Source organism: Drosophila subpulchrella, chromosome 3R (genome assembly GCF_014743375.2).
Source record: "Drosophila subpulchrella strain 33 F10 #4 breed RU33 chromosome 3R, RU_Dsub_v1.1 Primary Assembly, whole genome shotgun sequence".
Classification (NCBI taxonomy): domain Eukaryota; kingdom Metazoa; phylum Arthropoda; class Insecta; order Diptera; family Drosophilidae; genus Drosophila; species Drosophila subpulchrella.
Genome location: NC_050609.1, coordinates 349,823 through 371,639, shown reverse-complemented (window position 1 = coordinate 371,639; position 21,817 = coordinate 349,823). Strand labels below are relative to the sequence as shown.

The following is a 21,817-nucleotide window of genomic DNA, read 5'->3' as shown; positions in this document are numbered from 1 at the left end:
GACCGTACCGTTAGACTAAAATGCCGAAAACCTTGTGTACTAAATATACCAGAGTATTAAGAGTTTATTTCCATCTGGTCACACCAAGTCCCATCGCAAAAAATCAAAACAGCTCCGTATTTTTCTGCCAATTTTAAGGTAACCAAAGCAAAATGGGCGAACGCTACAACATCCACAGTCAGCTGGAGCATCTGCAGAGCAAGTACATCGGCACAGGACACGCGGATACCACCAAGTTCGAGTGGCTAACCAACCAACACCGCGACTCTTTGGCCAGCTACATGGGACACTACGATATTCTCAACTACTTTGCCATTGCGGAAAACGAATCGAAGGCCCGAGTGCGCTTCAATCTGATGGAGAGGATGCTACAGCCATGCGGACCACCGCCAGAAAAGCAAGAAGACTAAGCAATCCCAATTTAAAAACATTAAAAAAATTTATAAACAAGAAAACGGCATTTACCAGGGGTGGATTTTTCGATATTTTGCCAAACATCGATATCAATAAAAACATCAGGAGACATCGAGAAGTATCGTTTGTTAGGCATCACTAAGAAAGAGCTTTTCACTCGATATAATAACTTATTTTCGTTTCAATTGTTAATTTTCGAGTGCTAGTTGCTTTAAAGTATCCGTAAAATAGCCAATGCCGCACCAAAGCAAAGTACGTTGCCGTGTTTTCCCCCACAAACCAACCCAACCCAAAATAACCCACTAAAACCCGCACGAAAATGCTGTTCGAGAAAACGGTAAAACTGCAATACAGCAGCAGCCACAACAACAATAACACGTCGGGAGCATCTTGTGCGAAAATTCGCGGCGAACAAAAGAGAGATCCCAGGCGCAATTGGCAATTGCGTAGAACACACATATAGGTGTCTGTGCCCGTAGACACACGGCACACCAGTGCAAGTGACTGTGTGTATTGGTCAAGATGAGTGCACGAAAATTGCGCGCCGATGAATGATGTGCCTAAAAACAAAAAAACAAGAGCAAAAGGCCAGCAGGGCGACGCATTAGCTTATAAATAGTGCTGAACCAAAGCAGGCCTACTGTTATTTCCCAGCTGCCCAATCAGCCTGTCTGCCTCTGCCCAAAGTTCTTGCAAAAGCTCATTTTTCGCTAGCAGACCCAGACCGTGCCTATTGGCATGGCCGCAACTGTGGCCTGGCACTACGGGGTTGCCAGACGTGCGCGAGAAAAAGCGTAATTCACCAACTGAGTGCTCATGGCATGATTAACGAAAAGTCTGCATATTTCCCCCGTGTGTGTGGCTGCAAATGTTTATAAACAATAGCTGTAATAACAATAAGCAACAATAATCAGTATATGCGAGCTGGCCCCAGTGAATACGGCAACACTCGCGCATATCTGCGCTTTGCTTTTTGGGGAGCACAGGGCAGGCGAAGGCGTCGAGAGCGGGGTGAGGAGGCAGCGACGGGGGCATAAAAAGCCCACGACATCGTCGAGTTGAAAATTTTCGCGAAACCGAAAAAGTTAAAAATAAATGTTTACTGTGCAGCGGCAACGCGGCTGAGGGGAAAATCGCAATTAACCCCTCGGCGCCCCCGAACACCCTAGTGTTAAATGTAATTTTTCGATGGCTCGCGCTCGATTGTATTGAATAATTCGTTGCCTCATTGTATGGGGAGGGGGTGAGGCGGTGGCGGTGGCGGGGTGAAAGGGAGCCCCTCTTTTTCGTGTGCCTCTCTCCCCACCGCCTTTCGCAAGGCAAACGGAACGGCGCAAAGAAAGAACCGTAATCGTGGGCAATAGAAACGAAGAGAAGCGAAGGGAAAGCAAAAGAAATGCCATGTCCTTCTCCTTTCCCCCACATTGTTTGTCCTGGAATTCGCGATTAGTCTTCCAGTTCCTCATTCCAGTTATTAAGTTTAAATCCTGGAAGGTGATTTCTGGACCTTTATTCTAAAAATCCTACGACTCCTTTGTTCCAGCTCCTCCGAATCTAAAACCAACTCCTGGAATCCTTCGAATCCGAAGACTGCACGAAACCCACATAGAATCCGCACATAGCTCGAACTAGGAAGCAAGTGAATCATCTGCGGGCGCCGCTCTCCTGATCGCTTGGAAGTGGAAGCGAAGCCTACTGCCGCTGCTGAATAATGAGTCGACATGAAGGTGGGTCCCTGAAGCAACGCCAACCTGGATAACCCCTAATTCCAGCGCCCTATAATCCCAACCAGGTGTCAGCTGCGATTCATGTCTCAAAAGCAATTTCAACGGACGGCGCTACAAGTGCTTGATCTGCTATGACTACGACCTGTGCGCCGATTGCTACGAGGATGGCGTCACCTCCACGCGCCACCTGGTCGAGCATCCCATGCAGTGCATCCTCACCCGCTCCGACCTCGAGCTGTACTTCGGCGGCGAGATGCTAACCTCGGACCAGCCGCAGAGCTTCACCTGTCCCTATTGCAAGAAGATGGGCTTCAGCGACGCCACCCTGCTGGAGCACGTCTCCGCCGAGCACACGGAGACCAGTCTGGAGGTGGTCTGTCCGGTCTGTGCCGGTCTGCCTGGCGGCGAGCCGAATCTAGTCACAGATGACTTTGCCGGTCACCTCACCCTGGAGCATCGCCAGGGGCCGCGCGAGCTGATTTCCTTTCTGATATCCTTTTTCAAACAAAAACAATACATATTATTTGGGTATAGTGCCCAGCTGCATCTCTAGGAACAAGGTCTCAGGGTATTTTTTTGAAAGAACTGCTGTAATATACAAAATTACTTATAACTTATTTGGATATATTTAATTATAGTACATTTTTGACAAATACTATAGAATCCCATTTCAACACCTATAATTTTGTATTATAAAATTGCAAGTTCAAAATGTAGACTGTTTTTTTGAAATTCATTATGAGTCATGCTATTACATGATTAGCGCTTACACACAGAGCTCCCCATTTATAAACTCTAAGAGAAAGATCAAATAGTTTAGGACCCGAGAAATTTTGAATTACACACAGACAATGTGTTCTGACTCTGAAAGTGAAAACTTCATTATTTATGAGTTGCTGTTTAAAAAATAAAATTCAATATTTGGCAATTAAATCAATCAATCAATCAAATGGCCACCATAAAATACAGCTGAGACAGAGCCTGAGCTTGATTATTTTTGTTTACTTTCAGTTAAGAAAAATAATTAAGAAAAATTATGATCTGCTTGCACACAATAGTATAGAACTTTGAAATTGTACAAAGCAACTATTTTGCCTGATGCTTCGAATAACAAGCAGGTAGAAGCGGTTTGATTCAGTTTGAGTTGGTTTAATAGTTTGACTAGAATTTTGTAGAAATCTCTGTTTATTTATTAAGTCTAAGTTTTATTGCGCTAATAAACAGCCTCAGATTTTATTGGCTTGTCCGCAACGAGGCATTTAAGTATCCATACTCAATTTTACGCTAGCTACACAGCCAAACCTTGAACAATTTGCGATGCAGCTAAAGGCATTTAATTTGTAAAATATATCATCTAATTATAAGATAACATTTGTAAATGCAAACCCATGGTTGCCTTAACCTGTAGACAATACGACGAGCCCTCGGCCATCCGTCATGGCGGTGGAGTACGTCGCATCCCAGGACGCACCCTCGGCGGACCGCGGACGCGTCGCTCCAACATGCACTTCAGCTCGTCGAGCGGTCTGTCGGCCTTGTCGCCCTCGGGACGGGAATCGGTGGATCCCATCGCGGAACTGCTGTCGCAGCTTTCAGGAGTGCGGAGGGGCGGACCGCCCACATCGCAGCTGCAGCAGCTACAGATGCAGATGCAGTTGGATCGCCAGCAGGTGACGGTAAGGGAGGGTCCTCCGCCCCATATATCCATTATATTTGTGTGTATAAGGAAACTGCGACTTTCGTTCGTTTTGCTTTTGCGCTTGCATTATTTTAGGCATCGCGCCAAATCGATCGGCTGCCAAGGCGTGCGCATCCCATAGTCTCAACATCGAACTCGAATGCCGCCATGGCCGAGGTGATCAGCGGAGGAGCAGGCGGCAGTGGCGCAGTTGGAAGCGGCAGTGGCGGAGGCAGTGGGGGCACGGCACCGCCCAACCTGCGCACCACCGAGTGGCCGGTGACAGCCAGCTTCTCGACATCGGCCAGCAATCATTCGCAGACTCAGTCGAGTCTGGCCGCCAACAGCCTCAATGCCAGAGAAGTAGTTCATCCCGCTGGCCAGTATACCCTGTGGCCAAATGTCCACTAATCCCCCATGTCTTGTTCTGCAGGCGATCGGTACGAGCAGCAGTGCAGCCAGTAATGCCCTGGGCATCAGTGTGGGAGTCGGCGGAACGGCCAACGGCAACGGCGGAGCAGGTTCATCCGGAGTGGGAGCTGGAGCTGGAGGAGCCGGCCAGGCGGTTGGTCAGGGTGCAGCGGCAGCTGGCGAGTCACTATTGCTGGCCCAGTTCATGCAGCCCACCCTTAGCGAGGCCGAGTGGGCGATGGTGGAGAGCATGCGAGCAGATCGGTGAGTGTTCCCATCTGGCAGAATTTCTCGCGATGTTCCTCTGAAATGTGTTTGTTTTTATAAGATTTAATACTAGGTATTTGAAAACATTTTGTAAATCTACCATGTCTTTGGAGGTTTTCGAGAAACCACACTATGACCTGTCCCTCTATCTCAACTAATCTGAATTCTTCTCACTTTAGCTCCATGTTTGTACAGTCGCTGATGCTATCGATGCTCTGCAACGAGGCGCTGGACTTGAATGCCTCCGAGGAGAGCCTGGTCAAGAGTGATAATGTAAATAAGGGGCAACAGCAGCAGCAGGAGGACGCCGAGGCCGAGGCGCAGGCGGAGACGTTGCTAAACAACAATGCCGATGCGGAGCAGCAACAGCCACAGCCGGTGATGGTGCGACAGGTGAATCAAATGCAACAAACCTCGCCGGAGGATTTTGTATGCGATGAGTATCGCTATAAAAACAAAAAGGCCAACACAACACAAACGAGCGGCACAGGAAGCGGTGGAGGAGGAGGAGGAGTAGGTGGTGTAGGCGGAGGTTTGGGGGGAGCAGGAGCCACTGCAGCCCCAGGTGGGGGTGCTGGTGTAGCTGGCAGTAAGCCAACAGCTGACAGAGGCATCGAGAGGCGGGGCGGTCGTCCACCGCCCGCGGAGATGGCCACGGGCTCGCAGCAGCCACAGCAGCAGCAGCAGTCCACGGCCAATCCGGCGGCGTCCCAGCAGAAATACAAACAGAGCGCTAATGCAGCGGCGGCGGCGGCAAACACAAATCAAATTCCCGACACTAGGTAGTGCCTCTTATGAAGATCACCACGAATTGCATCAACAAGAAGAGTAACAACAACCACACCCAATGTAGCTGCAGCAGCCACAAAAATCTATCACCACCACAAAACACCGCAACAGCAAAGGAATCAGCAACAGAATCCGAAGCAACAGCAGATGGAACTACAACCAACACAGCCGTTAAATTAACAACCGGAGTGGGGGATAGCTGCTGCTCTGGAGGAATCCGATTCGTCTTAAGCAGTTGCTGACGCATCCGCCGCAGCAATTTCGTCAAAAGGAAAACTATATTATGTATCGTTTATTAAATATATTAAAATTTATATAATTATAAAAAGATGAAAAGATGTGCAGCAAGAAAAATTATTGTAATCATTGAATTAATTATAATTTAAAGAAACCACAACTCGTTGTCGACTGTGCTTTGGCTTTATTCGATACACAATTCTCAGCGTAAGGATATGGAAGCTTAAGTTTTAAAATTATAAAATTCATTAAAGGAATTATTCGGGATATGTGTTTAAAATTAATATTCGAATGAAAGACTTCGATTGCGTTTTCTAGTAAAATTGCTGAGATTCCTCTATAAGCAACATGCTTCTCCTGAGATTTTTAGTTTGCTAGCTTATACATATAAACCTAAAATACTAAATAGCTGTAATACTAATCCATTAAACCGCCTCACAATTCAAATTTTGCGACATCCAAGGCTGGCAGACTGTCCAGATCATACGCACTTTGGACTCCTCTTGGCCTAAGGCAGAATAATTGCTCCACAACTTTCTTAATCTGCTGCTCCGAGCAATAGGGATTGACCATGACAATGGAGTGGGCCAGCATCTTGGCAAGTTTCTTGAACAGAAATCTGTTGGCGATAAGACCCTCCTCTAAGGGACTCATCAAATGTCGCACAATCCACGGTCGAATACGAAGCACGCAGCTGGCCAGCAGTACTTCGTCCACCAAATCGATTGGTGGACTGGATATTTGAGTGGCGAACTCATCTTCGCTATCCTCGCCAAAAAACAGGTGGAACTTGTACCTGAGGCGATCCTCACAACGCCAATCTGCCTCCAGCAAGCGAACCAAACAGGCATTGAGTCGCCTCCTCTGCGCGTAGAGCTCGCAGGGCCAACGACTCTGGCGAAGATCCACTTCGCTGTGATGTACGATTGTCGATGTTACGGTTGGGGATGTGGGCGGGTCTTCCATCTTTTCCGGCAGCTCGGCGTTTTCGATCTCATCCAGTATGGCCGAGATTTGCGGATCGTCGGTCACAGCAGTGGGCTCGATGCCAAAGATGTCATTTAAATCGGTGGGCTCATCGCCGAACAACATGGCCAGCTCCTGGGCCACTGCATCTTCGGTTTCGGAGAAGGGTGATTCATGGTTAGCCTGTGGCTTGTGCTCAGGACTTTGGTTCTTTCTCCGGCAACGTCGACAAAGCGTCTCCTTCTGAACTTCCGCCTCTTCGAGGCTGGCCTGAAACATATCGATTTTCCGCCGTAGCTCATAGCTACCATCATAAGCCACTTCGGCAGGAGAAACGTGACCATTCTGGGCCTCTATGGCAATTGTTTGTGTGGCCTTATCCACCAAGAGGTAACCTGTTTTAATGGGTACCACCTCGTCTTCAGCTAAAAGCTGCATTTGGTCGAAGAGAGTGTTGGCCAGGCGGCACTCCTGTGTGTTCCTCCGCACCGCAGCAATCTGTGGGTATAAATATAGGATAAACATGACCAATACAGCTCACAGATCCATATACCGTCTTGACCATGGCTCTCTGATAGATCTGAGCAGCCATGCATGCCTTTTTCGCCTTGTCCTCCAGTTGCTCCAAGCTCGCAGGAATGCAGGCCCAAGCCGTGGGCTTGTGGCGATTCCGGGATTGGTTGGCCCAGGCGCAGACGTTCTCCTGCAGCTGACGTTCCAAATAGCGCACATACTGCTGGCGAACCTACACGGTATCGTAAATAAATAAAACATAGCTTAGCCGAAATCCTCCCCTAACATTAACTTTTCTGCCAATGGCATACCACTTCTGTGAGGACCACAAAATCATTATTTCCTTCGTGTAGCATGCTTATCTTGTCGTCTAGGGTTTATTGTCTTCGCTTTAATTGACTATGTTCATTTTGGCGCTGATTTTAAACGGCTAAGCCGGGTTTTACGTCAAATTGGAATTTAAACAATTTGCCAACGTTGCCACCTGGTACAGAACAGATGCTGCAGGAAATAGTGTGACCAGAACGGTGCACTGCCTAAACTAACCAAGATCCGTTTTCTCGTCCTAATGTTAAACTGCAAGTAGGTTTTAAACTTTACATTTTTTTAGTCTTTTAGGTTTAAAACCTAATTTTATAAAAATTGCCCTTCTTCACAAATTATTTTCAAACACAAAGACAAGTTTTATAATGATTAAATTTTTAAAATGACGGAGGCATAAGCAAACTGTATAATCTATCTATCCTTTTTAGCTTCTTATCCGAAATACTAAATTAAAAAAAACTCATTTCGTTTAATGCCTTGACGACTTGTATATAAGTTAGAGGAGATGGTTATTTTACAAATTCATTAAAAGAATCTTCTTTAGAGGTCAGTTCCACTATATACAAATAACGCAATTCATAGTAGTTGATTTTTGCAGAGCCAACGGAATCATACTTTCCGTGTTGTTTATTACAAATCGTTATTTTGAACAACAACAAAATTAAGCGTGAGGAGAAACTAGTATAATATGAATAATTATGTTTTAGGGCTAAACTTCTAAAGCCGCTGCCAATATTTGGCTTAATTTTGAATATCAATCGATCTTCGTTACACTTCGATTCACTGCCTCATTCCCAGCTAGTCCAGAAACATGTTGTCATCGTCAAAGGTGAAGACGTTGTTGCGTGCTGGCTGGGCGGGATTAGCGGCATCGGCTCGCGCTTGGCTACTGTCCGCCGTGGTCTGTCTGCCGGTGTTATTGGCCGGCAATGGATTGTCCGTTCCTGTGGCGGTGCTGGCCGAGCTCCTGGCGGAATTGGTGCCATCGGCCCCCATCTCTGGGCCAAATCCATCGAGCATTACGAACTCGTCGTCGGCCTCGCTGCCATCGTCCGCAAGTGACTTTCGGCAAATGGGACAGGTGCTGTGCAGACTGAGCCATGGCACGATGCAGTTCTCATGGTACAGGTGCGAGCAGGGCAGCTTGCGTACCGTCTCGTCTATCTTGAAGTCATCCCAGCAGATGGAGCACTGAATCTTCCGATCCACCTCCTCGGCACTGATCTGCACATTTGGTATCTCGTTAATACGCTGTTCCGACAACGGCGGCGGTCCTGAGGTCTCCATCTGGTTGAGCATTTGGGTGACAATTGTGTCCAGTCCCTCGCGGCCCCACGCGTAATCTCCGGGGTTGCCCATGAAGAACATATGCGAATTGCCGCTACCACCGACTCCTCCTCCACCTGGTCCGGTTACTATTTCTGCCGTGGCTCCGGCCAGTGGCAGGCTCTGCAGAAAATCAAAGAGCACATTGTCCAGTCTGTCCAGATTGGCCGGACGCACACGTCCGCCGGCGGTGAGGCCGCCACCAGAGCCACTGCCCGAGGGTCCGCCGAAGCCGCCCAGGTGCAGAACATTGCTGTGTCGCCTGTTCGGCTCGATGGTGATCTCCAAATTGGGCACATTCCGCATGTTCAGCAGCGAAACAATATCGTTGCGCAGCGATTCCACATTCACCTGAGATCCGCCCGAGGAGCTGCCCCTGCTCAGTGTGTCATGGGAGCCGGAGGAGCCACTACCACTGCCACTGCTTCCGGATCTAGCGCCGCTAGAGGCCCCAGCAGCCGGAGTAGCCATCTCCGGTGCATTCGCCGGCAACTCCTCCACGAAACCATTGGCGCACAGCGGGCAGGTGAAATCCGAGTTGGGAATGTTGATCTCCACGTTGCACATGTGGCAGAAGAAGCGCTTGGACTCCGCGGACCGGTCCTCCACCACCATTGCCTCGGCCATCCTGCGGCAGCTCCTTTATTTCCTGGCAACGACTCGGCTGGCGATTGTGCAAGATTGTCGCCTTCTGGGTGTTGTTGCTCGCCGGCGGCTCTAGACGTTGCTTTACACAGAGGAGGACGTGGTACGCACACCTGTCTCCACGCCGGTCATTGGGTTCGTACAAAACTATTGGGAATTTTAGTCAGAGAACTTAATTTTTCTATAAATAAGGCCCTTTTAAAGTGGCCTTTGGCGTAGAAGACGCGAAATCCCATCGATGGGCAAGAAATGGCTGTTATCGATGGTGCTGCCAGCTATAGACCGGTAAAGTAGCTAAATATAGCTATGTTTTAGCATTGAAGTAGCTGATGAGTAATATTTCGATATTTATATTGCACAGATTATAATTAAATTATACTTAAAACTACTTAATTTAGAAGATAATTAATAAAATAACGTTGACTTGAAAAAGTGGCTTAAGTTGGCTTCAAAATAGCCAACTGGATTTCACATCTCTTCAGTAGGCGTTGCCAGACCAGTCCGAATCTGTCAGTCAATTTTAGCCAATTATACACTTAAAGTCCGGCAACGCGGGGCAGAAACAAAAAGTCATCTTCCCAGGCGGCGTTTAGCATTTTGCAAAATTTATATTTTCCTGCTGATTAAATTGCGCTGAGCGAGCAGCACCGCCACCATGTCGATTCTAGCCTACAACGGAGGATGCGTAGTGGCCATGCGCGGCAAGGACTGCGTGGCCATCGCCACGGATCACCGTTTCGGTATCCAGGCTCAGACGATCTCCACGGACTTCAAGAAGGTGTTCCACATTGGCCCGCGCATGTTCCTCGGACTCACCGGTCTGCAGACCGACATCCTGACTGTCCGCGATCGCCTGATGTTCCGCAAGAACCTGTACGAGACGCGCGAGAACCGAGAGATGTGCCCAAAGCCCTTCTCCGCCATGATGTCCAGCTTCCTGTACGAGCACCGCTTCGGCCCGTACTTCATTGAGCCTGTGGTGGCCGGTCTGGACCCCAAGACCATGGAGCCCTTCATCTGCAACATGGATCTGATCGGCTGCCCCAACGCACCCGACGACTTCGTGGTGGCCGGCACCTGTGCGGAGCAGCTGTACGGCATGTGCGAGACCCTGTGGAAACCCGATCTGGAGCCGGACCAGCTTTTCGAGGTCATCGCCCAGTCCATTGTGAACGCCTTCGATCGCGACGCCATGAGCGGTTGGGGCGCCACGGTCTACATCATCGAGAAGGACAAGATCACGGAGCGCACGCTGAAGACCCGCATGGACTAGATGATTTTAAGAGTTCCCTTGGTGATTTTGTATACAACATTAACCGAAATACACATACAAATAAAATTTGTTTAGGTACAAAATTGGCGTGTTTCTTTTGTATGAAAAAACTATTCAAAACAATTTATTGTAACATTTGTTTACTTTTAATATAGATATATCGAAAATTGAAGGGCACAATGAGTTCGTAAAGTACACAATCTGCATTTAATGATGGCTTATTGCTCATCCGTCCACTCAATGGACTTCTTGGCCAACAACATGGCAGCCTCCTCGGTTTTTGCACCACCGATAAACCCGTTGTGGTGCACAAAGACGAGATCTTTGATACCCGCCTTCTGACTCAGTTCATCGTCTCTTAATCCTCGCCAGGGGGTGGGCAGGAACTTGCGGCCCAGGAAGCTGCTGGGCGTCACTGGGACTCCGGCCACCCGCCAGCTGTTACCGTCGTTAAAGACGATCAGCTTGGGCACTCCTTCCACCTTGTACTCCTTCTCCAAATCAGCCAGGTGAGCCTTCCAGGGGCAGAATGTCTTCAACACGAGAATCTCGCCAGTAGGATGGACGCTTTTAGCCTGTTCCAAAGCCTCTCGCACGTGATCCCTGGCAGCAATCCAAGAGCAGGCCACCTCCACAACGTTTTGCACAAACTCCTGGCCAGCAGTTTCCATTGCCAGTCGGAATCGGTCTTCAATGTCGACGCCAGTTTCCTGCCAGGAGGGATTCAGCTTGCCAATGCGGGCGGATAGATGGCTGGAGATTTTGTAGATGGGCTCGCCGCCCTCAAACATGGGCACTCCATTGTCGATGGCGTCCAGTTCGCTAATAAAGTTCCTGTAGATCTGGACGAAGGCCAGTTGTAGGTTTTCCGGCGAGAGTTGGATACCCTTTTCCCGCTGCAGAATGCTCTGGATGACACGCTCGCCGTAGTGGCTGTAAACCAGGCCAGCGCTGCTTAGCCTGAAGAGGATTACCATTAGTTTAGATGAGTTCTTTGAACGTACACTAAAAAACTCACCTGATAACGTTGAAATCTTCACTCACTTCCGGGCGAATGGACTTGAAAGTTTCCCTGAAGGTTTGCTGATGGTGATCGTACCATTTCTTGGCAGGATCATAAACACCACCCACATCCACGATGATGTCGCATTTTTCCTGCAAGGCCTTGTCGTCCCGGCTTCGGAAAATCTCAGCATTTTTAAACTCCTCCAGTTGCTTGAGCATGAAACATGCGACTACCTCATCGCAGTGAAATGTACCGTTGTGAGTGCCGATCCACAGGGGGGAACGTTTTGGTGGGGTGCCGCCAGTCATTATAGATAGTGTTCCTGAACCAAAGAGTGCAGTTTAGTTTAGGTATTTCAATAAAATAAAGATTTCACCAAAAACTTACGAAAACGCGGTAACAGTCGGAACATTAGTGATGGACCCTAGCTCGATTTACTTTCGATAGCTCAGGGCTGGAATGGCTTTTGGTATGGCAGCTCTATCGTTTCAAACCCAAAATGTAGTGTGGCAACACCAGTAACGGTTTTTTAAATCGGCCACAATTTAAAATCATTGAATTAATTAATCTTAATCCTTAGGTCGACTATTGTTTAATTTCTCTTTTCAAATACATTTCAATCTTTTTAAATCTGTACCAAGCACTGCCAGCTCAATAAAAATTATCTTCTTACCACTCGTTTGCATGGGCATTCGTGTTGATTCAGTATATTAGCGTTAATTTGCTAATTTGTTAGACAACAACTTATACAGACCACATCGATTTTTGGGCTGTTTATTAGTAAATTATTGGGTGAAAATTTCAGTAAGCCTTTGCCTCTCAAGACCCACGCATGGATACATTGGATACACCGATCTAAGAACCAAGGATTTTCCAATATGGCTGAAGCCCGTTTGCGCCGAAACATAAGTCGGCAAGTACCCGCCATGTAAGAGTGATGAGTAAACAAGATCATTTAAAAGTGCTCGGCAATCGGAATGATTAAAAACCCATTATTGACCCACTGCGTGATTTTGCTGCTTATATAACCGGCTGATGCCTTAAGTTATTCAAATTTCACATTTCCGTTAATTGGAACTGACGAACAATAATTAAAACCAAAATAGTAGTCTGTGTGTGTGCGTAAAAAAAACATAAATCACTACCGACTACAATGATCACGTGTGTGAGCGCACAAAAATCGTTTACATTAAATTGTTGCACAGGCATTTTCCCTGTTTTCAGCATCCCACGACCTTCCAAAAGGTGCTAAAGCTCGGAAATTGTGTGGAAAAGGAAGCAGCGTGTTAAAAAACCTGTTTCCAAACACTTCTCCAATCGAAATGCGAAACGCAGTGCAAACTAAAGTGCAATTTACTCCGAGACAAACGTCACCTATGTGTACCCCATATAGGGGTTTTCGGGGGGATTACGGTAGTACAAATCGATGCAGACACGCTTATCACAATGCGGACTCGTCTCGACCCCAGATTCTTTCAATTAAGCTTATCATTCCGCAATTAGAAGTTCATTGCCACTGAGCGAAAAATGAGCTTGTTTTCACAATTACCTTAGTAATTATATTTTCACGCCCGTGAACAAATATGAAAATTTCACAGGCAAACTTAAACACCTTCAGTGCCTAATACTAGGAACTGGAGCTGGAGGGGGTATATCACGTTCCTTGGTACATATACTTGTCTATCCCGAAGAACACTCAAAGCTCCAAAGTTTTACGAGTTTTTTTTCTCACGTACATAAAGTTTCAGAATGTAAATTCTAATAAATAAGAATATTTACGAAATATATTAGAGGGATAAAGCTCTTAGAGGGTATGTTTTGGTCGTGTCACTTGAAATCTCGTTACGTATACGGCCATTTAACTTATATTAGCGCCGTTTTTTCTTATAAATTGCTTAATACCACAAATATGTGAGTAATGCCTGAACGCGTCAAAATAACTTAAATGACAATTAACTGGAGCACTCAAAAATAGATTGTTAAGTTGGGAGGTGATAATTTTGTACCTTTTTGTATATATTAAATAAGTACCTATTTGACATGGAAATTTTTACCATATAATAGTAAATCACTTGAGCTTTATGGTTTCCTGATTTGCACCGCCACATTTCCAGACATTGTAAAGATTTATTTTACTTGCGCTTTAGTGAAATTAAGTGGCTTTACTGTATTTATAGAGGCGACATCAAAGACGCTTGGCGTTCTATTCATGTGTGTCGGGTTTATGCAACTGCCATTTAACTAATGTGAGAATTTACCTTTTCCTACTTCTGTTTGCATCTCATATGTACAATGCACATACTATAGAATACGGCTTTATAGGTATAATCTCGCTTGAACCCGAACCGGAATGCTGGAGGTGAGACCAAGTTGTTCTGGCGACAGAAACAGAAAGATGCAGCAGAAATAAAACGATTTTTGTTTAATGAATGCCAGATCGATTCTAAGCTGATTTAGTGGAAAGATTTAATAGTACCGGGCATCGATGAGGTGGATACAATACAAAAAACGGGTTTGTCAGCGGCCCAATTGTTCGCCCGCTCAATGAATATCTTTTTAGGGGTTTTTGCTTTATTTTCCACCGCCGAATTGGTTACCGAATTTCCTACATTCCAATTGGCACAAATGCCGAGCGAGCTTTCGTTGTGTTTGATTTCTGAGCTCCGATTTGTAAGCTGAGCTTAATGGAAAGCTTCGTTGTAACGGGACCGAAACTGGCGCTCGGCTTGGGTTTGCATTTCAGTTTGTTTTGACCGCGCGACGCGCTTGGTTTTGGCACCAGGTCCTCCAGCTTGACAAATCGGTTGGGGCAAATAAAACAGAGAAACACTTAAGATTTTAAATATTTTACACCTTGCAACTTGCACGCTACAAGTTTATTACGGGAAAAATAAGTTGGCTTTGTTAAAAACCCGTTTCGAAATTCGGCAATATCATTCGGGAGTTCAACACACCGATTAAACCTTTGGGAATCCCTTGATAAATGGCCCGTATGCGTATAATATATGTGACATCGATTAAGTGCAGTGTTTCAGCTTCGGCAGCGAGTTATTTCCGACGCACGCAATCTTAACCCACATCGGTATAACCCTTATTTAGCCAGAAGTTTGCGGCTTCGGTTGCGGCTGCAGTTTCTTGGCCATTAACCGCTGACATATTGGCATTAACGAGAGGTTTTTTGAGAGGGCCTATTGTGCAACACTTGGCCAGGCATGATATTTGTTTTCGGATAAGAAAAAACAATTGCAAATAAGATGCAAAAACCCCGAAAATGATATATCATTTTTATGGCCCAGGAAGTAAAGCTACACAGTTTGCAATATGAAAAAAAAATTTTAAAATAAACTTACAGCTTATATAGTATAATATTTTTTAAGATTATAATTAATAAACTTAATTCGTAGGGATTTTGTCATTTAGTGCTTTATCTTCATATTGAAAAACAAAGTATAACATTATTAAATTTTTTTTTACAATGCATTCAAATAAACAAGAATTTGGAGAAAGAAAGAGAAAATACGCGTTCAATTTTTTGGCACCAGACAGCTGGGGTGCGCCACTTTAAACGGTGGGTCGTTCGTTGTGGACGTCTTTCGGCTCATCTTGAAAGTATAGTTTTAACCGGTTTCGTTGGGTCCCGTGACCAAAAGGCGATTAATTACGAATCCCATAGACATCGTACCACTCAACCTCATCTCTAACCCTATGCATCTTCGATGAACTGGTTTCCATGCTCAAGGCTCTTCTTTTTCTTTCGGCTGCTACGATATTTCGGCTGACTTTGCTCATATGCATAAATTGCAGGCAAATGTCCATAAATATTAATTACCAATAGATTTCTCCCAGCTCATCACGTGAATGATACAACCAATTTTTGACTGTGACAAATGAGTTTATAATACTAAGTGATATCAGAGTGACTATTGTATTTCCAATTTGACCCTTGCATAAATCTAATATCCCCTGTGTTAGGGCATAAATAGAAATTATTTTCGGATCGTGTACATATAAACACGTAACAATCAATTGTGTCAAAAACTTCAGCACTCCCAAGCGCATAGTAAACAAGCCGAAAGAAAGCAGGCAAAACAAGAAGACCAATTTTGAAAGGTTTTGCCAATTAGCACTCACCGCCGAACCCATCGATAAATAACGATAATGATAGCCAAATGATTCCCAACTAAGTGAAAAGAGCCACAGTTTAACCGGAATTTATAAAAAAGCACAAACACAAGGCGAAAATAAACAGGCACTTGAGCAAACAGAGAGGTGCATTAAGTATACGCATCAAGTATACGCCGCGATGTCCAATGGCAAGGCTGCCACAGCTGCCGCGACAGCTGAGAAAAATGGGTAAAATCGTACACTATATATGTAGTATATACTTTCATGCAGTTCCCACTTAGACAATAAACCATAGTTAATTGCTTGCTAAAAACTAATCGAATGCAAAAAACACACTTTCCGTTGCAGCTCGCTGAACGATCGGCCATTGTTTATGCAAAACAGCAACGGCGGACGTATTGCCACCAGCGATGTGGAAGTCAGCAACTTCCGACGCGCCCTCCCACAGTTTTTAGCTGTTAGTATTAAGAACATATTGCTATTCGGTAAATAACACACACATCTTCCAGCTACCCATGTTCCCAGGGGAATGAAATTAACGAAACCGAACCTAACTTATTTTATATCCTCGTAAAAAGGCACACTTTAGTTGAGCCCATTAATTATAATTAAAGTCAGTGATTTAACAAAACCGCCTGTAATTATAGGAACATTAAAAAAGTATATCTATTGCCTTGATCATTCATCACTTTAGGTGAGAAACTCATCAACAATTCAAGTTTTGAAAATTGAATAACATCAATGAAGAATACATAACTCTATAATGATGAGAATTCATAATTCTTTCGACCTTTTTTAAGACAATGAATTTAATAATATATATAAACTAGGTTTTAAAAAGGATTCGTACTTTTAATACAAACTTCTAATTAAAGTATCCTCGTATGATACTACATATTTCATTTGATTTCATTCCCCTAAATCTGAATCAGTTCTGACTTGGTTCTGTAGTTCTTGATTGCAATAATGAAAACACCCCTGTTCGCATTCTTTAGGATATGGCATGACCCTGGGATTCCCCACAATCGTAATACCCGCCATTCAAGGAGGTGAGGGACGCAGCGAGACCAGCGGCGACATAGTCCTCAACAAGGACGAGATCTCTTGGTTCAGTAAGATATAAAATACAATATTATGCAGTTCACGGATTCATCTTGTCTTTTATCATAACTACACTTGACTTAAGGTTCCATTAACCTGATATGTGTGCCTCTGGGATGCCTCTTCTCAGGCCTTCTCACCCAACCACTGGGCAAACGACGAGCAATGCAGGTGGGTGTCTCCCAAATGATTTAAAAATCTTTTTTTTTATTGTTTCGGTATTAAAAAAAAAACCACAACGAGTGTAAACAAATTGAGCAATTGTAACCCCAGCTATTGGCGTAATTTTTTTTTTGGCACACACCTGAAAAGACACAAATTGCACCCTTCCCACTTAGCCGCAATCATCTGCGGCTCATCAGACGCTCCTCCGATTACCGATCGCTCGGAACACTGACACACTGAGCTGGAATCGAGCTGCGTGACTTTGTGGGGCTTATGCAATTATGTTTATCCGCTGGTGCCGATCCGTCCAAACCCAATAACCACTATCCACCCACCTACATCACCTTCCCTTCGTATTCGCAGTTTGTCAACCTGCCGATTCTGGCCGCCTGGCTGATGTTTCACTTTGCGACCCGCACGGAGCACCTGTATGCGGCTTTATGCTTGGCTGGACTCGGTGGCGGATTAATGGAGGCGCCGGTAAGTGAATCCCAACCACACTGATTAATATCTCTGAAATACACCCAAGTTTATACCTCTCACGTGTGAATAGGGGGCTTAAATCCACTCCCCCCTCAAGCTCTTTGTTTATCTATTAATTTGCATTTTTCCCGAGAAAGGGGGATCACTTTATACCCAACTTTGCGAATTTTGTAGCCAAGCTGTTGAAACCGCAAATCTATTCAGCTGGGAACTAATTTCAAGAAAAACTATAAAATATATCTATAAAATTTCATTTAACGTTTACTTAATCGAGTTGCTAGTTTAACATTTAAATATACAAGTTATACCAAGCACGGAATTAAATTTTAATAATTTTTTTTTTTATTGTGCTGCGAATATTTTAAGGTTTTGGATATGGTGTGATTGGCTGTACGAGCCCGGCTTCGGTATTTTCCGGGACCCGATATCCTGTAAAGCGACACTCCCGGCACGACCTTTGTGTTGAAGAGACACGTTAAATAGCGCTTATCCTTAGATTTGAGCATTCCGCAGCCCATGTACGTGTTTTTCTCATAAATTAAATTCGCAACAACTCTCAAGTGATCTGCTGGGGCTACGTCGGGAAAGCTGCGGACATCGCCGGGCATCATTATCTTGTAGTATTCGAGCCACATCTTGAGGAAGCTGATAACGTTGAAGCCCTTACTAGTTTTGGGCAACTCCACGAAATCCGAGGACTCGCCCACGTTCTTGTGACGAAACGTATTGACGCATGGTGAAAAGGAGTGCTTAATGCACTGGTTCGTGACCCGCATCGCAAGTACGGACAGGTCCTCGTCCCATCTTATTTGGGGTAGTTTCGCAGCCCTCGGTAAATTCCCGAGACCCCGCTCCACTCTTCTTCGAAAGTCGTTCACGATTTTTTCAATATCTTGTCGATACTCGGTCAGCCTTATTCCTTCGTGGTCCTTACCACATCTGTCAGCCCACTGAAAAGATAAATTTTCAATTATTTCGGTAATTCAGATTCTTGATAATGCTACTCACAAAACGAACATCGCAAGTAAGATGTTTTGTGTTGCCGGGGCAAAGGTGTCCATTGCAGTAATCGAGTGCCTTCAAAGAAACAGAGTGTGGTAAACAAACTTATTTTATATTCTCCGTAGTTGACTACCTTACGTGGCGTATGAAATTTCTTTTTTGGGACATACTTTGGCCATCGAGTTCGGTATACAACTTGGCATTCAAATCCGACAAGGAACAGAAAAACCCACAATAGCTGCATCTTTCACGATGCTCTTAGTCATACTGATTCTATCTACTTTTACATATAGTTTGTTGTGGATAATGGCAATTTGTATGCTTAAAGAGCTATTATATCGGTTACGATTTTCATGGGAAAAGTTCCATACCTTTTTTATTACCTGGTACAGCAATTACCTGAGAAAAAACTTATATATTCAAAAAATTGATAGATTCGCACAGAAGGTCATCAGATTTCGTATGCGATTGCAAACTAAAGTTCAGTATGTTTATGTCAATTCTTGAGTATTTCCATGATTGCATCCACTCATTGACCCACATATTTCTTCTAAGACAATGGTTTGTGTGTTGTGCTGACCTTGGCAAACTCCTTATGAGCTTGCCTCCGCCACTTGGCACTTGAGATTGCCATTAGCTGCTGGTATTTAACTTTTAACACTCTAGCTCAATTTTTGATTTCTTAAGAAAGGAAAAAATTTAAAGAATTAAAATTAGTAACACGTTTTATTATGTTTATTAAAGTTGTCTAACAAAGGTGGGTATATTAAAACAAATTGAATAACTAGACTCTAGTTACTAGTGGCATAGAAAAAGACTTGTTTAGAAAATTAAAAAGTATATAATGAGCAATTAAAATAGGAGGAGGAAGATTTTATAAGCAAATCTAAAATGTATAGATATTTAAAAATATATATTTTATAAGAAATATGAAATATTGGAGGGTTAAACATCATAAAAACTCATGTTAGAAGTGAGATACATATGAAGGCCTCACATCATGTTAGTTGCAAATAATGTTTTAACTAGGCAAAAAACGGTCGTAGAGGGTTAATGTCACTCCGCTAGCGACTCACCTTGCTGATCTTAACCACTCATTGCAGGTGCTCACCTATGTGGCCGAAATCACCGAGCCAAAATACCGTGGAATACTGTCCGCTTTGGGAACTACGTGTGTCATCACAGGAGTGTTCATCCAATTCATCCTGGGATCCCTGATGGACTGGCGCAGTGTGGCGGCGGTGAGCTCGGCCTTTCCGGTGATCACCATCCTAATGCTGTGCTTTGTGCCCGAGAGCCCGGTCTGGTTGATCCGGGAGCAGCGTTTCCGGGAGGCGGTAAAGTCCCTGCAATGGCTACGTGGCTGGGTTCCGGAGCACATGATCGAGGCGGAGTTCAATCAGCTCTATGATGAGCTGATCACCCAAAAGGCCATCGAACTGTCTGCGGATGGAGTTCCTCTGCAGGGTCAACGTCGGACTTTGGGCCAACGACTGAGGATGTGGCGAAAACGCAGCTTCCTGGTGCCCTTCCTGTTGGTCTCCTTCAGCTTTTTCACGGGTCACTTTTCCGGAAAGACCCCACTGCAAACGTACGCGGTGCAGATTTTCCACACCCTTAAGGCACCGATGAACAAATACCATGCGACTATTCTTCTTGGAGTGGCTGAGATGTTGGCCACCATTTTGGGCGTCGTCCTCATCCATTTCACCGGAAAGAGACCCTTGGTCCTGGTTTCAACAGTGGGAACTGGTTTGTGCTTCTTTGGCACAGCAACATACGCCCATTTCTTGAGTGAAGTACCGGGATTTACGGTGAACAATGTGGTGGTTAATGCCTCCTCTATTGTGCCCAAGGAAGGAATCCTTTCGCAGGACAATATCTCAAGGATCTTTGAGACAGAACAGCAAGCGATTAGGCAGGAAACGGAGCGCTTTACAACCCTGCTGCCAGACATGGAAACAACTACGATGTTCGAACCGGAAGCTTTTAATCGCAGTAAGCGACAGGTGGATGAAATGATGACCACCGATGCACCAATAGACACCACCATGTGGCCGGAGCCATCGAGCAGTGCGGAGCCAGCATCCACTTCGTCCTTGGCACCGCCTTCGACTTCGGGCAAGCCCCCCATTGCGGAGGATCTCCTGCTGGTGGTGCCGAAACAGGAGAACAACTATCTGGTCTGGGTGCCACTCATTCTCCTGCTCCTCTCTGCCTTCTTTTCTCACCTGGGCATCCGTATGTTACCCTGGATCCTGATTGGCGAAGTGTTTCCAGCTGAGATACGTAATACCGCCTCGGGATTTGCCGGTGGTGTGGGGTATATATTTGGATTCCTGGCCAACAAGCTCTTCCTGGTGATGCTGAGTGCAATGACTTTGCCCGGAACCTTTGCATTCTATGCCAGTGTGGCCTTCGTTGGAACCATTGTCCTGTACTTTACGCTTCCGGAGACAGAGGGCCGCACACTGGGTGTAAGTGAACACATAATTAAACAACCAAATCGTGCCTTACCCTCCCCTTTTTGTTTATTTTCACTCTCAGGAAATCGAGGCTCACTTCTCCAAAAAATCCGACATGAATTTGTTTCGCAAGGAGCCCAGCAACAAATTGCCCGTCAAGGATGAGGCCCAGTACCCCGGGCCTGCCATCAATGTCCAGGGTAGCTTCCATGTACCCATAACATCGCAGCAGCAGGCGAAGATTATCCATTTGCAGCAGAGCGACTTTGCGCCCCGGCCCCCAAACGGACGGACAGCCGGAGTTGGGATGTCCAATCCGGCCTTCGAGGAGAGCAACACCACTCATTTGTGAGGGGCTGTCTGTGGCCAATGTCGACCGTGTCATTACCTAAACATCCTTTCCAAGTGCTTAACATTCCAGTGATATTTCTGAGAAATAAACTTAACTATTTAGATTTATGTACATGATCTACTGGTCTTTAAGTCTGAGATGTGTTTAAGCCGGTGTGGGTTGAAATATATCTAATTCTTTGTTTGAATAAGTTTCTCTGGGTATTTGTTACCTCAGTGTCATAGAACCATTCCATGTCTAGTCCATATCTATATAGTGATTAAATAAAAACATTTCTAGGAATTGCAAAGATATCTGTAAAAACGTTCCACCAATACTGTCAGAAATGTTTTTATGAAAATAGGAGTGGCCAATGTACAAAAACGATAAACGTTAGTTCACTAGAAAGTAAAATATAAGTAACCTGACTGCAATTAAGTGGGTAAGGTTAAAGGAAGAGCGTAAAATTGTAAGTTTAAACAATGTTGCGAAACTTTTTCTCATTTAAATTACTCATTTAGGTCACTGAATTCAAGTTCAAAAAACCAAGCGGTTTGAATAAAAAATAG

At 45.1% G+C, this 21,817-nt stretch overlaps 8 protein-coding genes across 13 annotated transcripts; 4 read left to right on the top strand and 4 right to left on the bottom strand.

The window, feature by feature from the left end:
- The first annotated feature begins 63 nt into the window (after nucleotides 1-63).
- LOC119545737 (splicing factor 3B subunit 5) lies at nucleotides 64-450 on the top strand. Its single transcript, XM_037851559.1, has one exon. It carries the CDS (start codon nucleotides 153-155, stop codon nucleotides 408-410), a length of 258 nt encoding a protein of 85 aa, XP_037707487.1. The 5' UTR covers nucleotides 64-152; the 3' UTR covers nucleotides 411-450.
- An 81-nt stretch (nucleotides 451-531) lies between these two features.
- LOC119545733 (E3 ubiquitin-protein ligase Kcmf1) lies at nucleotides 532-5,683 on the top strand. Of its 3 annotated transcripts, none has more exons than XM_037851554.1 (7): nucleotides 532-666; nucleotides 1,958-2,141; nucleotides 2,207-2,631; nucleotides 3,557-3,817; nucleotides 3,916-4,182; nucleotides 4,253-4,494; nucleotides 4,677-5,683. In XM_037851554.1, the coding sequence occupies exons 2-7, from the start codon at nucleotides 2,126-2,128 to the stop codon at nucleotides 5,281-5,283; spliced, it is 1,818 nt and encodes a 605-aa protein (XP_037707482.1). In that variant the 5' UTR covers nucleotides 532-666; nucleotides 1,958-2,125; the 3' UTR covers nucleotides 5,284-5,683. The 3 variants fall into 3 exon arrangements, with proteins under 3 accessions (XP_037707482.1, XP_037707483.1, XP_037707484.1); XM_037851555.1 differs by lacking the exon at nucleotides 532-666 and adding an exon at nucleotides 1,287-1,425; XM_037851556.1 differs by lacking the exon at nucleotides 532-666 and adding an exon at nucleotides 1,575-1,591.
- A 56-nt stretch (nucleotides 5,684-5,739) lies between these two features.
- Nucleotides 5,740-7,494, bottom strand: LOC119545736. Its single transcript, XM_037851558.1, has 3 exons — nucleotides 7,314-7,494; nucleotides 7,043-7,234; nucleotides 5,740-6,987 (listed from the first exon to the last, which is right to left on the bottom strand). Exons 1-3 carry the CDS (start codon nucleotides 7,356-7,358, stop codon nucleotides 5,959-5,961), a joined length of 1,266 nt encoding a protein of 421 aa, XP_037707486.1. The 5' UTR covers nucleotides 7,359-7,494; the 3' UTR covers nucleotides 5,740-5,958.
- Nucleotides 7,495-7,911: 417 nt separating this feature from the next.
- Nucleotides 7,912-9,525, bottom strand: LOC119563268 (E3 ubiquitin-protein ligase Iruka). Its single transcript, XM_037876588.1, has one exon. It carries the CDS (start codon nucleotides 9,277-9,279, stop codon nucleotides 8,125-8,127), a length of 1,155 nt encoding a protein of 384 aa, XP_037732516.1. The 5' UTR covers nucleotides 9,280-9,525; the 3' UTR covers nucleotides 7,912-8,124.
- Nucleotides 9,526-9,831: 306 nt separating this feature from the next.
- Nucleotides 9,832-10,653, top strand: LOC119545826 (proteasome subunit beta type-3). The gene has a single exon (XM_037851724.1). It carries the CDS (start codon nucleotides 9,953-9,955, stop codon nucleotides 10,568-10,570), a length of 618 nt encoding a protein of 205 aa, XP_037707652.1. The 5' UTR covers nucleotides 9,832-9,952; the 3' UTR covers nucleotides 10,571-10,653.
- A 52-nt stretch (nucleotides 10,654-10,705) lies between these two features.
- Nucleotides 10,706-12,104, bottom strand: LOC119545823 (MYG1 protein C27H6.8). The gene is made up of 3 exons (XM_037851721.1): nucleotides 11,964-12,104; nucleotides 11,589-11,898; nucleotides 10,706-11,530 (listed from the first exon to the last, which is right to left on the bottom strand). The coding sequence occupies exons 1-3, from the start codon at nucleotides 11,986-11,988 to the stop codon at nucleotides 10,789-10,791; spliced, it is 1,077 nt and encodes a 358-aa protein (XP_037707649.1). The 5' UTR covers nucleotides 11,989-12,104; the 3' UTR covers nucleotides 10,706-10,788.
- A 335-nt stretch (nucleotides 12,105-12,439) lies between these two features.
- Nucleotides 12,440-21,385, top strand: LOC119545822 (facilitated trehalose transporter Tret1). Of its 4 annotated transcripts, none has more exons than XM_037851717.1 (8): nucleotides 14,336-14,658; nucleotides 15,701-15,929; nucleotides 16,050-16,186; nucleotides 16,697-16,813; nucleotides 16,888-16,973; nucleotides 17,331-17,447; nucleotides 19,556-20,929; nucleotides 21,000-21,385. In XM_037851717.1, the coding sequence occupies exons 2-8, from the start codon at nucleotides 15,880-15,882 to the stop codon at nucleotides 21,267-21,269; spliced, it is 2,151 nt and encodes a 716-aa protein (XP_037707645.1). In that variant the 5' UTR covers nucleotides 14,336-14,658; nucleotides 15,701-15,879; the 3' UTR covers nucleotides 21,270-21,385. The 4 variants fall into 4 exon arrangements, with proteins under 4 accessions (XP_037707646.1, XP_037707645.1, XP_037707644.1 ...); XM_037851716.1 differs by having other exon boundaries at nucleotides 15,621-15,929; XM_037851718.1 differs by lacking the exons at nucleotides 14,336-14,658; nucleotides 15,701-15,929 and adding an exon at nucleotides 12,440-12,504.
- Nucleotides 17,735-18,881, bottom strand: LOC119545825 (antigen 5 like allergen Cul n 1). The gene is made up of 3 exons (XM_037851723.1): nucleotides 18,586-18,881; nucleotides 18,459-18,527; nucleotides 17,735-18,400 (listed from the first exon to the last, which is right to left on the bottom strand). Exons 1-3 carry the CDS (start codon nucleotides 18,694-18,696, stop codon nucleotides 17,777-17,779), a joined length of 804 nt encoding a protein of 267 aa, XP_037707651.1. The 5' UTR covers nucleotides 18,697-18,881; the 3' UTR covers nucleotides 17,735-17,776.
- Nucleotides 21,386-21,817: the final 432 nt, after the last annotated feature.

Coding starts and splice junctions, on each gene's coding strand:
- LOC119545737 (XM_037851559.1), top strand. CDS start 153: ATGGGCGAACGCTACAACATCCACAGTCAGCTGGAGCATCTGCAGAGC.
- LOC119545733 (XM_037851554.1), top strand. Junction 2,632..3,556: donor GCGAGCTGATTTCCTTTCTG/ATATCCTTTTTC, acceptor TGTAGACAATAC/GACGAGCCCTCGGCCATCCG. Junction 3,818..3,915: donor TGGATCGCCAGCAGGTGACG/GTAAGGGAGGGT, acceptor GCATTATTTTAG/GCATCGCGCCAAATCGATCG.
- LOC119545736 (XM_037851558.1), bottom strand. CDS start 7,358: ATGCTACACGAAGGAAATAATGATTTTGTGGTCCTCACAGAAGTG. Junction 7,235..7,313: donor TTGTGGTCCTCACAGAAGTG/GTATGCCATTGG, acceptor GATACCGTGTAG/GTTCGCCAGCAGTATGTGCG. Junction 6,988..7,042: donor AGAGAGCCATGGTCAAGACG/GTATATGGATCT, acceptor TTATACCCACAG/ATTGCTGCGGTGCGGAGGAA.
- LOC119563268 (XM_037876588.1), bottom strand. CDS start 9,279: ATGGCCGAGGCAATGGTGGTGGAGGACCGGTCCGCGGAGTCCAAGCGC.
- LOC119545826 (XM_037851724.1), top strand. CDS start 9,953: ATGTCGATTCTAGCCTACAACGGAGGATGCGTAGTGGCCATGCGCGGC.
- LOC119545823 (XM_037851721.1), bottom strand. CDS start 11,988: ATGTTCCGACTGTTACCGCGTTTTC. Junction 11,899..11,963: donor CCGACTGTTACCGCGTTTTC/GTAAGTTTTTGG, acceptor TCTTTGGTTCAG/GAACACTATCTATAATGACT. Junction 11,531..11,588: donor GAAGATTTCAACGTTATCAG/GTGAGTTTTTTA, acceptor AATCCTCTTCAG/GCTAAGCAGCGCTGGCCTGG.
- LOC119545822 (XM_037851718.1), top strand. CDS start 12,455: ATGGCTGAAGCCCGTTTGCGCCGAAACATAAGTCGGCAAGTACCCGCC. Junction 12,505..16,049: donor AGTCGGCAAGTACCCGCCAT/GTAAGAGTGATG, acceptor TTTCCGTTGCAG/CTCGCTGAACGATCGGCCAT. Junction 20,930..20,999: donor CAGAGGGCCGCACACTGGGT/GTAAGTGAACAC, acceptor TTTCACTCTCAG/GAAATCGAGGCTCACTTCTC.
- LOC119545825 (XM_037851723.1), bottom strand. CDS start 18,696: ATGCAGCTATTGTGGGTTTTTCTGTTCCTTGTCGGATTTGAATGCCAA. Junction 18,528..18,585: donor AATTTCATACGCCACGTAAG/GTAGTCAACTAC, acceptor GTTTCTTTGAAG/GCACTCGATTACTGCAATGG. Junction 18,401..18,458: donor TTACTTGCGATGTTCGTTTT/GTGAGTAGCATT, acceptor TTATCTTTTCAG/TGGGCTGACAGATGTGGTAA.